This window comes from Sphaeramia orbicularis, chromosome 3 (genome assembly GCF_902148855.1).
Source record: "Sphaeramia orbicularis chromosome 3, fSphaOr1.1, whole genome shotgun sequence".
Lineage (NCBI taxonomy): Eukaryota > Metazoa > Chordata > Actinopteri > Kurtiformes > Apogonidae > Sphaeramia > Sphaeramia orbicularis.
Genome location: NC_043959.1, coordinates 11350515 through 11364005, shown reverse-complemented (window position 1 = coordinate 11364005; position 13491 = coordinate 11350515). Strand labels below are relative to the sequence as shown.

At 46.3% G+C, this 13491-nt stretch overlaps 2 protein-coding genes across 2 annotated transcripts in view; both read left to right on the top strand.

Annotated features, from left to right (window-relative positions):
• tmod2 (tropomodulin 2) overlaps nt 1-5332 on the top strand; it is a 22491-nt gene extending 17159 nt beyond the window's left edge. Inside the window, exon 11 of the mRNA XM_030130933.1 lies at nt 2987-5332. Coding sequence (XP_029986793.1) covers nt 2987-3018 — 32 coding nt within the window. The 3' untranslated portion in view covers nt 3019-5332. The remainder of the gene's footprint in view (nt 1-2986) is intronic.
• A 1756-nt stretch (nt 5333-7088) lies between these two features.
• lysmd2 (LysM, putative peptidoglycan-binding, domain containing 2) lies at nt 7089-10756 on the top strand. The gene is made up of 3 exons (XM_030130938.1): nt 7089-7642; nt 8450-8814; nt 10217-10756. Exons 1-3 carry the CDS (start codon nt 7394-7396, stop codon nt 10266-10268), a joined length of 666 nt encoding a protein of 221 aa, XP_029986798.1. The 5' UTR covers nt 7089-7393; the 3' UTR covers nt 10269-10756.
• The last annotated feature ends 2735 nt before the right edge of the window (nt 10757-13491 follow it).

The following is a 13491-nucleotide window of genomic DNA, read 5'->3' as shown; positions in this document are numbered from 1 at the left end:
CCGGCCTTCTTGGAGTCCCTGGGAGGTGTGCTGGATGGTGCTCCGACTGGGGACTCCACTGTTCTCCTGGGTGACTTCAATGCCCACGTGGGCAATGACAGTGAGACCTGGAGGGGGGTGATGGGGAGGAACAGCCTCCCCGATCTGAACCCGAGTGGTGTTTTTGTTATTGGACTTCTTTGCTAGTCACAGTTTGTCCATAACAAACACCATGTTCGAACACAGGGATGTCCATAAGTGCACTTGGCACCAGGACACCCTAGGCCGGAGGTCGAAGATCTACTTCATTGTCGAGTCATCAGACCTCTGGCCGTGTGTTTCGGACACTCGAGTGAAGAGAGGGGCAGAGCTGTCAACCGATCACCACCTGGTGGTGAGTTGGATCCGCTGGCAAAGGAGGAAGCCGGACAGACTCGGCAGGCCCAAACGTGTTGTGAGGGTCAGTTGGGAACGTCTGGCGGAGCCCGATGTCAGCACGATCTTCAACTCCCACCTTCGGGAGAGCTTCTCCCAGATCCCAGGGGAGGCTGGGGACATTGAGTCCGAGTGGACCATGTATTCCACTCTAAATTGTCGAAGCGGCTGCTTGGAGCTGTGGTCGCAAGGTCTCCGGTGCCTGTCATGGCGGCAATCCCCAAACCCGGTGATGGACCCTGGAAGTAAGGGATGCCGTCAAGCTGAAGGAGTCGTCTTATCAAGCCTTGTTGGCTTGTGGGACTCCTGAGGCAGCTGATGGGTACCGGTAGGCCAGGCGTGCTGCAGCCTGCGCAGTTGTGGAGGCAAAAACTCGGGTCTTGGTGGACTCTGGGGAGACCATGGTGGAGGACTATCGGTTGGCCTCGAGGAAATTCTGGCAAACCCTCTGGCACCTCAGGAGGGGAAAGCAGTGCACCACCAACACTGTTTACAGTGGAAGTGGGGAGCTGCTGACCTCGACTGGGGATGTTGTCAGATGGTGGAAGGAATACTTCAAGGATCTCCTCAATCCCACTGTCACGTCTTCCATGGAGGAGGCAGAGACTGAGGTCTCAGAGGTGGACTCGTCCATCACCCAAGCTGAAGTCACCGAGGTGGTTGGCAAGCTCCTCAGTGGCAGGGCACAGGGGGCGGATGAGATTCAGTCTCTGGATGTGCAGGATCGTCTTGGTTGACACGTCTCTGTAACATCGTGTGGCAGTCGGGGACAGTACCTCTGGATAGGCAGACCAGGGTGGTGGTCCCCCTTTTTAAGAAGGGGGACTGGAGGGTGTGCTCCAACGATATGGGGATCACACTCCTCAGCCTCCTGGGGAAAGTCTATTCCGGGGTACTGGAGAGGAGGATCCGACCGATAGTCGAACCTCGGATCCAGGAGGAACAATGCAGTTTTTGTCCCAGTCGCAGAACACTGGACCAGCTCTACACTCCATCGGGTGCTCAAGTGTGTTTTGTGGATTTGGAGAAGGCGTTTGACCATGTCCCTCGTGGTATCCTATGGGGGGTGCTATGGGAATATGGGGTCCAGGGCCCTCTGCTAAGGGCAGTCCGGTCCTTGTATGACCAAAGCAAGAGCCTAGTTCGCATTGCTGGCAGTAAGTCAGACCTGTTCCAGGTGCATGTCGGACTCTGGCAGGGCTGCCCTTTGTCACTGGTTCTGTTCATAATTTTTATGGACAGAATTTCTAGGCGCAGCCAGGGGCTGGAGGGGGTCCGGTTTGGGGACCACAGGATTTCATATCTGCTTTTGCAGATGATGTTGTCCTGTTGGCCTCATGGAACTTGGACCTTAAACTTGCACTGGGGCAGTTTGCAGCTGAGTTTGAAGTCAGAGGGATGAGGATCAGCACCTTCAAATCTGAGGCCATGGTTTTTGACTGGAAAAAGGTGATTTGCCCTCTCCGGGTCAGTGGAGAATCTTTGCCCCAAGCGGAGGAGTTCAAGTATCTTGGGGTCTTGTTCATGAGTGAGGGAAGGATGGAACGTGAGATTGACAGGTGGATTGGTGCAGCATCTGCAGTGATACGGTCGCTGTATCGGTCTGTCGTGGTGAAGAAGGAGCTGAGCCGAAAGGCAAAGCTCTCGATTTACCGGTCAGTCTACGTTCCTACTCTCAACTATGGTCATGAGCTTTGGGTCACGACCGAAAAGACAAGATCCCAGATACAAGCGGTCAAAATGAGTTTCCTCCGCAGGGTGGCTGGGCGCACCCTTAGGGATAGGGGGAGGAGCTCAGAATAGAGCCGCTGCTCCTCCACATCCAGAGGGGCCAGCTGAGGTGGATCAGACATCTGTTTCAGATGCCTCCTGGACGCCTCCCTGGGGAGGTGTTCCGGGCATGTCCCACCGGTAGGAGACCTCGGGGAAGACCTAGGACACGCTGGAGAGACTATGTCTCTTGGTTGGCCTTGGAACACCTTGGGGTCCCCCCGGAAGAGCTGGAAGAGGAGTCTGAGGAGAGGGAAGTCTGGGCATCCCTGCTTAGACTGTTACCCCCACGACCCGGTGGATAAGCGGCAGACGATGGATGGATGGATGGATGGATGGATGGATGGATGGGTTTTTTCTTTCTTTTTTACATTTTTTTTTTGATATTGTGACATTATTCCTTTGTCTTTAAGACAGCGCTCATTGTTTTGGATGCTTTAACTTATTTCTTTTTTGTCTTCTATCTCTGTTTAAATGCTTTTGTATGTTTTCATATGTTTGTCTCATCTTTTCCATTTTCTTTCACTGTTTTTTTTAGTTTAGTGCTTGTATTATTTCGTCTGTTCTTCTGAAAGGTTCCATATAACTCCGCCTCAGTTTGACCACAGATAAACCATTCTAATACCCTCTTTAAACTCATCTTTAACTGCTGTTGACTGTAACCCTTTGTGAATGTTTTTGCTGTGAACTGCTGTTGAACTGTGATGCCTGACCCTGTGCACTTTTCTGTTCGTCACTTCTTTTCTTCTTCTCTGGAGTCCATGGTGTCCTCATTGACCCTTTGTGGGTGTCTGTTTTGTAGTCCGCAGGAAGCGAGTGGAAGGCGACCTTTAGGGGCGGAGTCTGTTGTGTCCCATGGCCAATCGTGTTGTTTCATCTCACCATGAGGATTCATCTCACTGTGGAAACTTGTGCCAAACTGGAGCGAGGCACTGGTGACCAGAACCAACATCTGAACCAACTGGACCGAATATCTGAGAAGAACAGAACCAACTGGAACCAACATCTGAGAAGAAGGAACCAACTGGAACCAACTGGACCAGCCCTCTGCTTCAGACTCAGCTTTAGTCTGGTTCTGGTTCTGGTTCTGTTCGACCTCTACATCTGTTTAGTTTTTTTTAGTCCTTTCCTTTCAGGCGCTCCTCCTCCTTTTTTTCAGTTATGCTCACCTGTCCAGACTTTTGTCCCTTTGTTTTTTCTTCTGTTGGATTCATGTGAAATAAATGGAACATCACCGACGATAAACAGCTTTAAGAACAAGAACCAACATTCACTAAACCTCTGATATAACACTCCAGTTTTGACCCTAACCCCTTGAACCCTAACCCCCCTAACCCTAACCACACTTCAGTTTATACCCTACACCCTCTAACCCTAAAACCCTAACCCCTCTAACCCTAACCACAGTTCAGTTTATACCCTAACCCCTCTAACCCTAACCCCCCCAACCCTAACCACAGCTCAGTTTATACCCTACACCCTCTAACCCTTACCCCCCCCCAACCCTAACCCCTCTAACCCTGACTACAGTTCAGTTTATACCCTACACCCTCTAACCCTAACCCCCCCCCCAACCCTAACCCCTCTAACCCTAATCACAGTTCAGTTTATACCCTAACCCCCTTGAACCCTAACCCCTCAGACCCTAACCCAGTTTATCTCCACCTCTAGCCCAAACCCTGTCCCATGGTTCAGTCTGTCAGACCTGTTGTCCATGTGTTCGTCTGTGGGCTGGTGTTTGTAATGAAGCTGCCTTGTAACACTAGTGTGTGTGTGTGTGTGTGTGTGTGTGTGTGTGTGTGTGTGTGTGTGTGTGTGTGTGTGTGTGTGTGTGTGAGAGAGAGAGAGAGATGGGCTCATGCTACATATTGAACATTCTTAACTCTTGCCTGTTTTCACTGAACTTGTGTTTCTGCTTCATGTCCTAACATTGATCTCAACAGATAATCAGGATGAAATTATAAAACTAGGCAACAGGATGTTATTGTGCAGATGATCATGGAACAATATATGAACTAAATTCACATCGTTATGTTCTGTTCATCCTGGGGATGAAGAATTCAAATTCCACTCATTCTGGATTTGATCTATGTTTCTATTGGTTCGTTAGTTTCATTCATTTGATTAAATACAAATGAACAAAGTAAGCACTAAATCAAAATGTTAGACTATGAATGTTTGGTCTTCTGTCTAATTTTGAATTATTTCTTTTGTTCCGTTTTCATTTTGTTCTGTTTTTTTCCCCCTTGTTTTCATTTTGTTGTTTTTTTCCCCTTGTTTTCATTTTGTTATCATTTTTGCCGCCTTGTGTCTTTTACAGATTTGATTTAGAAATAATGATTTGAACATAATTATCAGCAGATAAATTTATTATTGTGATAACATTTTCCTCTGTACATATGTTAAGATTAGGGTACAGGGTTAGGGTAAAGGGTGTAGAGTTAGGGTAAGGGTCAGGGTAAAGGGTAAAGGCTGTAAGGTAAGGGTTAGGGTTAAGGTAAGGGTCAGGGTTAAGGTAAGGGTCAGGGTAAAAGCTGTATACACTGTACTGTTGAAGCTACACATTCCTTGTTCTTTTAATGATGTTTGTCTGAACAAACTGGAGGCCTGTGAAGTTCAACCAGGTCCAAGACTAACACAGGTCCTGCAGTCACTCTGACCCCACCCCGACTCTTACATCAGGTTTCTGTGGACCACCATCCCTGACTGTGTTATATTCTGTTGATCCTTCTTCTGTGGCTGAACTTTGCCTTTTCTGTCTGTGTTTCTCCTTTTTCCTCCTGGGTTTTCTATTTTTCTTTTTTCTTCTATTAATCCTAACCCTACCTCCTGGGTTTTTCTTTTCTTTTGTGCTTTTTGCTGGTGGATAAAATGGCTCAGCCTTGTTCATATTCTGTGATTCATAAACTGTATATTAACTGTAAAACTCCATCTCAAATTCTAAATGCACATGCACACATTTGTGTGTTCTATATAAATCTGCACAACTCACTGCTGATATTTGTTTTGTGTTTTTTTTTTTTTTTTTTTTTTTACCTTGAATTCCAAGTGTCAGCTCAACAAAAGGAACAGATACTTTTGGGACAAACCATGAGACTGGTTCAATACTGATACGAAACATCCTGAACAATAAATGTTTGTACCTCTGAACCTGGTCTGCATCGTCTGTCCTTTTGAAACCTTCCAGAGCTCAGACCAATGTATATGTGAGTGTATATACGAATGTACACAACTGGTCCAAAGTTTTAGAACACCCCAATTTTTCCAGTTTTGTATTGAAATTCAAGATTTCAAGTCCAATGAAAAGCTTGAAATGGTACAAAGGTAAGCAGTGAACTGCCAGAGGTAAAAAAATAAAATAATAAAGAAAAAGGTAAGGTTAAACAAAACTGAAAAATAATGTTCATTTCAGAATTATACAAAAAGGCGAACAAGAAATGGGTTAACAACTTAAAGCAGTTCTGCAGCAATGGATGTTGATCAAGCCTTAAAAGTTGGTGCTACCAATTCCTCCAGCTGTCCCAACGTTTGTGAATTCCTTCCAACCCCGTGTCTGCATAAAAGTAGTGCTGGAACACACTTTGGTACCATACCGTTGGGAGCATTATTTGAACAGTACTGTACTGCAGAAAGTAGTGTGTTACTATAAAAATGGAAAAGAGGAAAAGGCAATTAACGATAGAAGAGAGACAGACCATCAGAACACTGAAAAATGTAGGTCTGTCCTACAGAGAAATGTCCAAGAAAGTCCAGGTGTCAGTAAGTCCAGTTTCCTTCACCATCCAAAGGCACTCAGAAACTGGGGAAAATGCTGACAGGAAGAGGTCTGGCAGAGCCAAAGACAACAGAATCAGAAGACAAGTTTATGACAGTCAACAGCTGGAGTGAGAGGAGACTCACAGGACAACAGCTACAAGCACAGTGAAGATAGTGGAGGAGTAAGCAAGTCTGAGTTTCAGCTGTGAAGAGAAGACTTCCAGTTGCAGGTTTGATCAGTCCATAACGCCTTCTTCCAGTCTTCAGTAGTCCACTGGCGGTGTTTCATGGCCCAGCCAAGCCTCTTTTTCTTATTCTGAAGTCTCAGCAATGGCTTTCTGCTGCAACTCGACCCATCAAACCTGCAGCAGGTTAACAGCCCCGCCCCCCCACCCCCATCTGGGTCAAATCCAGGTGGTTGGCACGGGAATAAGGTGTTAGATTGACAAAACGGTTTAGGAGGGGTCCAGAATCTACCCTAGGCTCTACATGTGGGACCCAGATCCAGATGGGGACGGCTGGTCTGGAAAATGGTTTCTGTCCAAGAGAGACAGCGTTCAGTCAGAGACTGGATCAGAGATAGTCCACATTGGGTGAGTCTGGTCCCTAATCAGTGACACAAGGCTATCGGTAGTAACTTTTTAGAGACCCCCCCAACCCCGCCATAGGCCAAAGCTGTCTGTAGAGCAGGCTCATCAAAGGGTTAGGGTTAAGGGTCAAAGGTTAGGGACCAACTGAGTGACTGAATGACTCACACCCTGAATGCGTTTGCTTTATACTATTCACCTTTACGTTTCCTCATGAATAAACATCTGCATTTCCTGTCACCGTGACACTTTGTTGTGTTGATATCCACATCACTGCTTTTATTACCAATTCCATCCCATAATAATCCAATGACAGAAAAGAGGCTCAGTAAAGACTGTGCACATGCTCAGATGTGTAGGAGCTCATTTCACAAAACAGTCTTGAACTGGGATTAGCTCAGTCTTTTAGGAGTAGTTCATTTAATAATTCTAAGTTATCCGAGCAGACAAGGTTTAATTAACAATAAAACATGCAATTTTCCACTAAACGTATTATGTAAGAACGTTCAGATAATCCACAAATTGTTACCTGGTAAAACTGTCTCGTCTTCCTCATCTTTTACAAATAAATAAATGAACATTGTTTTTAATGTAGCATTTAAGACTTTAACTTTGAAAGGGTTTCCGGAAGTGGTAAAGTTATTATTCTTGAAGTGACGTTCAGTACGCGATGACGTCACCATAACGGGTCCGCATCCGCAGCTGATCGGAGAGGCGGTGGTCCCCGAACATGTCGCTGTTGTCCCGGGTGGACGTGGACCGAACCGCGGCCTGAACCGGAGCTCCAGCACCGCTGCGGAGGGAAGCGCGTGACGGCGGAAGGACGGAGGCCCGCGCGCGGCTGTGATCCCAAACAAACAAACAACATGGCGGAGTTTTCTCCCGTCCTGCCGATGCGGGATGGAGGCGGAGGACGGTTCGGTCAGCCCATCTTCCCCCGGTCCAGGTCCGGTTCCGAGTCCGACAGCGAACTGTCCCAGAGCCTGGCCCGGACTAAGATCCGGTCTTACGGGAGCACGGCCAGCGTCACGGCGTCTCTGGGAGAGAAATACATAGAGCATCGGGTTGCGGACAGTGATACCCTGCAAGGGATAGCACTTAAATACGGAGTGACGGTAAGACTCCCATCAGCCACTGCGGGTTAGGGATAGCACTGAAGTACGGAGTGACGGTAAGACTCCCATCTGCCACTGCGGGTTAGGGATAGCACTGAAGTACGGAGTGACGGTAAGACTCCCATCAGCCACTGCGGGTTAGGGCATGTCAACGGTTTGGACCATTTCAATGGGTTTGAAAGAGAACCAAATATGTCCTCATTGTGTGATAGAGAGAGACCTTCTATAATGAGTTCACCTAGAAGGACAGCAGGTTTACAGCAGACACAAGGGGTTAGTTAGGGTCAGAGTTAGGGGTGAGTTAAGGTTAGCTGGGGTTAGGGTTAGTTAAGGTAAGAGGTAGGGGTTAGTTAGGGTCAGAGTTAGGGTTCATTAGGGTCAGAGTTAGAGTTAGGGTTCCACCCTGTTGAAGTGTAGTCTCAGTCTACTTTCACTGGACCTTCTTGTTCTGAGGACATGTGGTTGATCTGGCTGTACTGTTGTCGAAGCGCTAACCTTGTTAGTTTTGTTCTTGTGTTTGTCAGATGGAACAGATCATGTTAGTTTTGTTCTTGTGTTTGTCAGATGGAACAGATCATGTTAGTTTTGTTCTTGTGTTTGTCAGATGGAACAGATCATGTTAGTTTTGTTCTTGTGTTTGTCAGATGGAACAGATCATGTTAGTTTTGTTCTTGTGTTTGTCAGATGGAACAGATCATGTTAGTTTTGTTCTTGTGTTTGTCAGATGGAACAGATCATGTTAGTTTTGTTCTTGTGTTTGTCAGATGGAACAGATCATGTTAGTTTTGTTCTTTTTTCTTTCTTCAGATGGAACAGATTAAAAGAGCCAACAAACTGTTCAGTAATGACTGCATCTTTCTGCGGAACAGCTTGAACATCCCAGTGGTGTCGCACAAACGCTCCATCTTTAATGGACTGTCTCTGGAGTCTCCGGACGGGGACGTGGACGTGACACCCCAGGAAGCAGATAGACCCTGTGTTATTTCACAGGATGTGGAGGGACCGTCGCCACCCCCTACCCCGCCCCCACCCCCTACCCCACCCCCTGAGGACTCCAAACCCCCCCAGCTGCAGCAGGAGGAGCTTTCAGCCAAAGACTTCTTACACAGACTAGACGTACAAATTAAACAGTCCAAGCAGGCAGCCAGGAGACTGAAGGAGGACCAAGGAAGGTGAGGACCAGGGGGGTGGGGGGGCAGGGAGGGGCTGTGAGGCCCAGGGCCCAGGGAGGGGCTGTGAGGCCCAGGGAGAGGGTCTGAGACCCAGGGAGGGAGGGTCTGGACCCGGGGAGGGGCTCTGAGGCCCAGGGAGAGGGTCTGAGGCCCGGGGAGGGGCTGTGAGGCCCAGGCAGGGACTGTGAGGCCCAGGGGGAGGGGCTCAGGTTCCCTTGACTCCAGCTGGTTTCTGGTGGTGCGTAGCTCTGCATCATGTCTGTACGTTACATGCCCCCCCCCCACTCCAGCGGACTGTAGCGGCATCATCTTCAGAAGGTGTTGTAGTTTGTCCTCCACATCAGAAGGGGGCAGTGCTGGAATGAGCTGGTTTTACAGATGAAACTCCAGTGGGCGGGGTTGTTTCCATGGTTTCCAGCAGGTATTTTGTGTTTTAGAACAATAGTGGGCGACAGAGCAGAGTCTACAGGAGCTGGTACAAGTCCACCAACATATGACAGTGTTTTCACTGGAAGAGGTTTGACTGGAGCCCCACCGAACATTTAATATGAAAAAAACCAACACCGTCACATTAGACTGATACATCTGTAGAATATCTAACAGAACAGTTCTGTTAGATATTATACATATGTTTAATATACACCACAACAGGACAAACGCGCCGCCCCCCCCCCTTAAATGAACGAATGTGAAGCCTCAGGAGGTAGAGGACAGATAAATGAGTGTTATGTTTGATTTTCACAGCATGGTCTGCACTGCTCTGGACTGAACTGTGCACATGTCGTCCCCCCCCCGCACACCAGCCAAACTGTACGTGTGCAAACACCCCCCCGGCCCCCCAGGTTACACTGTGCCACACCAACAGATCAACTCCACAGGAAGCACTGTATCCTAGTTTTATTAAAAGTATGACATCTTAAGCAACAGAGAAGGAGGAAACAGAGGAGATGGAACCACTGAACAGAAACAGGTTAAACAACAACAACAAAAAAAAACCATCTGATAATTATGGATTAAACTGATCAAATAAAGGCATAGTTGAGTTCAATGATGGGAGTTTATGAGTGTGTATAAACACAGAAAAGTCCAATAAGTACTGAACACAAACTAATGAACTGTATACACTGGAACCCACAACGTGTACAAATACACACAAATACTACTGTACATAGGACAACTACCAACAACTAGTACAAATACACACAAATACTACTACTACTACTGTACACACTACAACTACCAACAACTAGTACAAATACACAGAAATACTACTGCTACAAATACTAGTACTAACAGTGGATATACTACTACTACAAATACTAGTACTAACAGTAACACTAATGTTTTTTCTTACAGTTTGATCTGAAACATTTACAGTTGTTTATGTTTTTCTCATTTGCAGAGGTAATGAAGAGGACTGCGCCCCCCCCCAGACATCATACCAGGACATCTGAAAGACACACACACACACTCTCTTCCTTACTGTTTTTTTTTCAGTGTCATGTTTGCCTTTTTATTTATTGGTTCTTTATTCGAATGTTTTAAGCTGGTTTGTTTTTTTTTTTGTTTGTTTTTTTTAAACCGTTTTCTTCTTGTGTAACGGAGCACTGGTACATGTTTGACAAGCTCATCACCATATGCTGTATAGAAAACACACACACAGTTACTCATTATTAGCAGGGTTAGCTTGTTAGCAGTGCTAACAGTGTGGGTTGTTCCTGTATCATGGACAGCTGATCAGGCCTTCATCATCATCATCCTCTGTATGAAGATGCTGCGTTTGCCTCGTTGAAGCGTTCCTCTCAGATCAGAAGGGACTGCTGTATTTTTGAAGTGTGAATGTATTATTTATGCGTGTGTGTGTTGAAGTGTCTGTAACAGCTGTTATTGTGCTTTAAATTCTGTCGGTTTTATTTGGGAGAATAAATCTGGATTTAAACCAGTGGTGTGTGCTCTGTGTTTGATGAGGCTGCTACATTTAGGATGAGTGTCAAATACAAATATGACACTCCTCCTTAAACCGTCACCTGACTGCGTTGGAGGAGTTGGAGAGCTCTACTGGAGCTGCTGCTGGTGGGGGCATTTGGCTCCAGGTAGGGTCTTCCAGGGCAGACTGGTTCTAGGGCCAGACCAAGACAATCACAAGACCCTTCAAGGCTCCAATGAACAATAGGTCCCATGTACTGCAGTAAGCATCTAACATCATTTCCTTTTGTGCATCTGTTTCATCTGACAATTTCCTGTTGTGTGTGTTTCATCTGACATCATTTCCTGTTGTGCATCTGTTTCATCTGACATCATTTCCTGTTGTCTGTTTCATCTGACATCATTTCCTGTTGTGTGTCTGTCCCAGGTACCCACAGTAAACCCTATGGGTTAGGGTTAATGGGTCCAAATAACTTCACTGCTGGAAACAGTAACTGTTTGGTTTCTTTAAATTTCTTTGTATGTGTTATGTCTCATGTGTATGTTTTGTCTAATTTTATTGGTAAAACTAATGTTTATATTATGGTTAAATAAATCTAGCAAATTATATTTATGAGCAGGTGGGGTTGCCTAAGGTTACATATGGCAGCTGTGAGCTGTTCTAATCCACCTCTTCATGGATCTGTTCACCATCAGTTAACCCTGACCCTAACCCTGTGATATGGAGCAGCTGCTATCAGCTAATGTCACCTGCTAACAGTGTTTACTCATTTACAGATGCTTATGTTATCAGCAAATGTCGCCTGCTAACAGAGTTTCATCATTAATAGATGCTTATGCTAACAGCTAATGTCACCTGCTAACGGTGTTTCTTCATTAACAGATGTGTGTTCTTATCTGTCATGCTAACTCTGCGGTAGTTTACGGTGGAAGGTTGTTTCTGTTGGTAAAACTGGGTTGCGGGTATGCGGAAGTTCGGCTGTGACGTCAGTGCTGTGTAGCGTTAGTACTTAATTATCAATGCTAGCCAAAAAATAATAATTATCAATGCTAGCCGTATCTTACATTGCCTGAAATATTCTTGCCGTAGTAAACGGTAACATTTAACTCTTAATCCATTGCGGCCATGTTTTGCTGTACTGCATTTGTGTGTTTGTTTGTGTTGTGTTCGTCACGTGCAGTTATTAGCCCACGGACTCCAATTCATAACAACGATGCGGTGGCGCTGGTGGCGTGCTTTGCGCATGCTCCCAGGATGCTAATTCTTCTGGGTAATGCAGTTTCCGGTTAATATAGTCACTGCAGTTAGTCTAATGCAGTGGTTCTTAACCTTGTTGGAGGTACTGAACCCCACCAATTTCATATGCGCATTCACCGAACCCTTCTTTATTAAAAAATACAAAATGATTGTTTTCAAATTCAAGACACAAGCATATGTTTTACTGGTGCACAAAATGAACCGTGCATTAAAGGTCCCGTATTATGCAAATCTCACTTTGTGAAAGTTTTCTTATAGTAGTGTGTGTAGCAGTAGCCTCATTATGAGGTTTGAATTTGAAAACTGTCTGTTTCCTCCCTGCCTTGCTACACCACAGTTTGTGAAAATGCCTGCTCAAACGGCCGAGTTTGAGTTGGGTCCGTTTATGACGACATAAGCGGATTTAACTCCTCCCCCTGACTGTGCCCCCACCCTGGCAAAGCGAGCCCCGCCCTGGCAAAGTACCTCTTGGACAACAAACATGGCGAAGGCGAGACACGCAAGTTGTGGTGTTGTTGGCTGCACACACCAACACGATAGTTTATTTTTGCTCCCCACTTCCGAGCCTCTCCGTAAAAAGTGGCTGGATTCTATCTGTGATGGTCATGTACCAAACAACATTCCCAAACGCTTGTATGTGTGTGCCCGGCATTTCACGGACGAGTGTTTTTCGAACATGGGCCCATACAGCTCCAGCTTAGCACAAAGACTCCGAATCAAGAAGGACGCAGTACCAACGCTTCGTGACCCAAGTACAAATGTGGGAGATGTAAGTTCTTCTCATTTTTTTGTATCTTTACTGCATAACCCTACATTACGGATAAGCTGGTGGTTGTTGATGTGTACGTCTAACGTTAGCATGGCAGCTAACATAGCTCGGTTACTGCTGCTAACGTTTGCGTCCCCGTTAACATGCAAGAGCTGATAATATCAAGAGACATTCAACATAACTACTTTGAACACGGGCCTTTTGTGGTTGGCATCAGTATAGTTAGCATCAAGCTTGTTAGTAGCTGCCTGCATTAGTGGCGTCTTTCCGTGTCAGGTCCACGAACTCGGGTTCGTGCACAACACCGCAGTTTTCCGTCGGGGCTCAATCACACCTCAAGGCAAAGAAAGCCAGTGTTTGGAAAGACGTTCTGTCTGAGACATGTGTATTGTAGACGAGAGAGCCATGGCTTCACAGTCAACATTAGCGCGTAGTACCGCTAGCGGAAGCCGCGTCCTGTCCCAGAAAGGGGAGGGGGAGTGGGCGTGGACAGATGCGTTCATTTGCATACCCGGAAGCAGGCCCAGAAACAGCCTGTTCTGAGGAGGGCTGGTGAGAGTGACTTTTTCGACCGCTGAAACTCCGAAAAAAGGATGATTTTGGGGCGAACAAACTTAAATACTATGTTTTTGGGCTTCTGAGACTTATATGACGTGACTGGAAAATAGCATAATACGGGACCTTTAACATCACTGTGTTCAAAGAACAAAACCAATACAGTGCA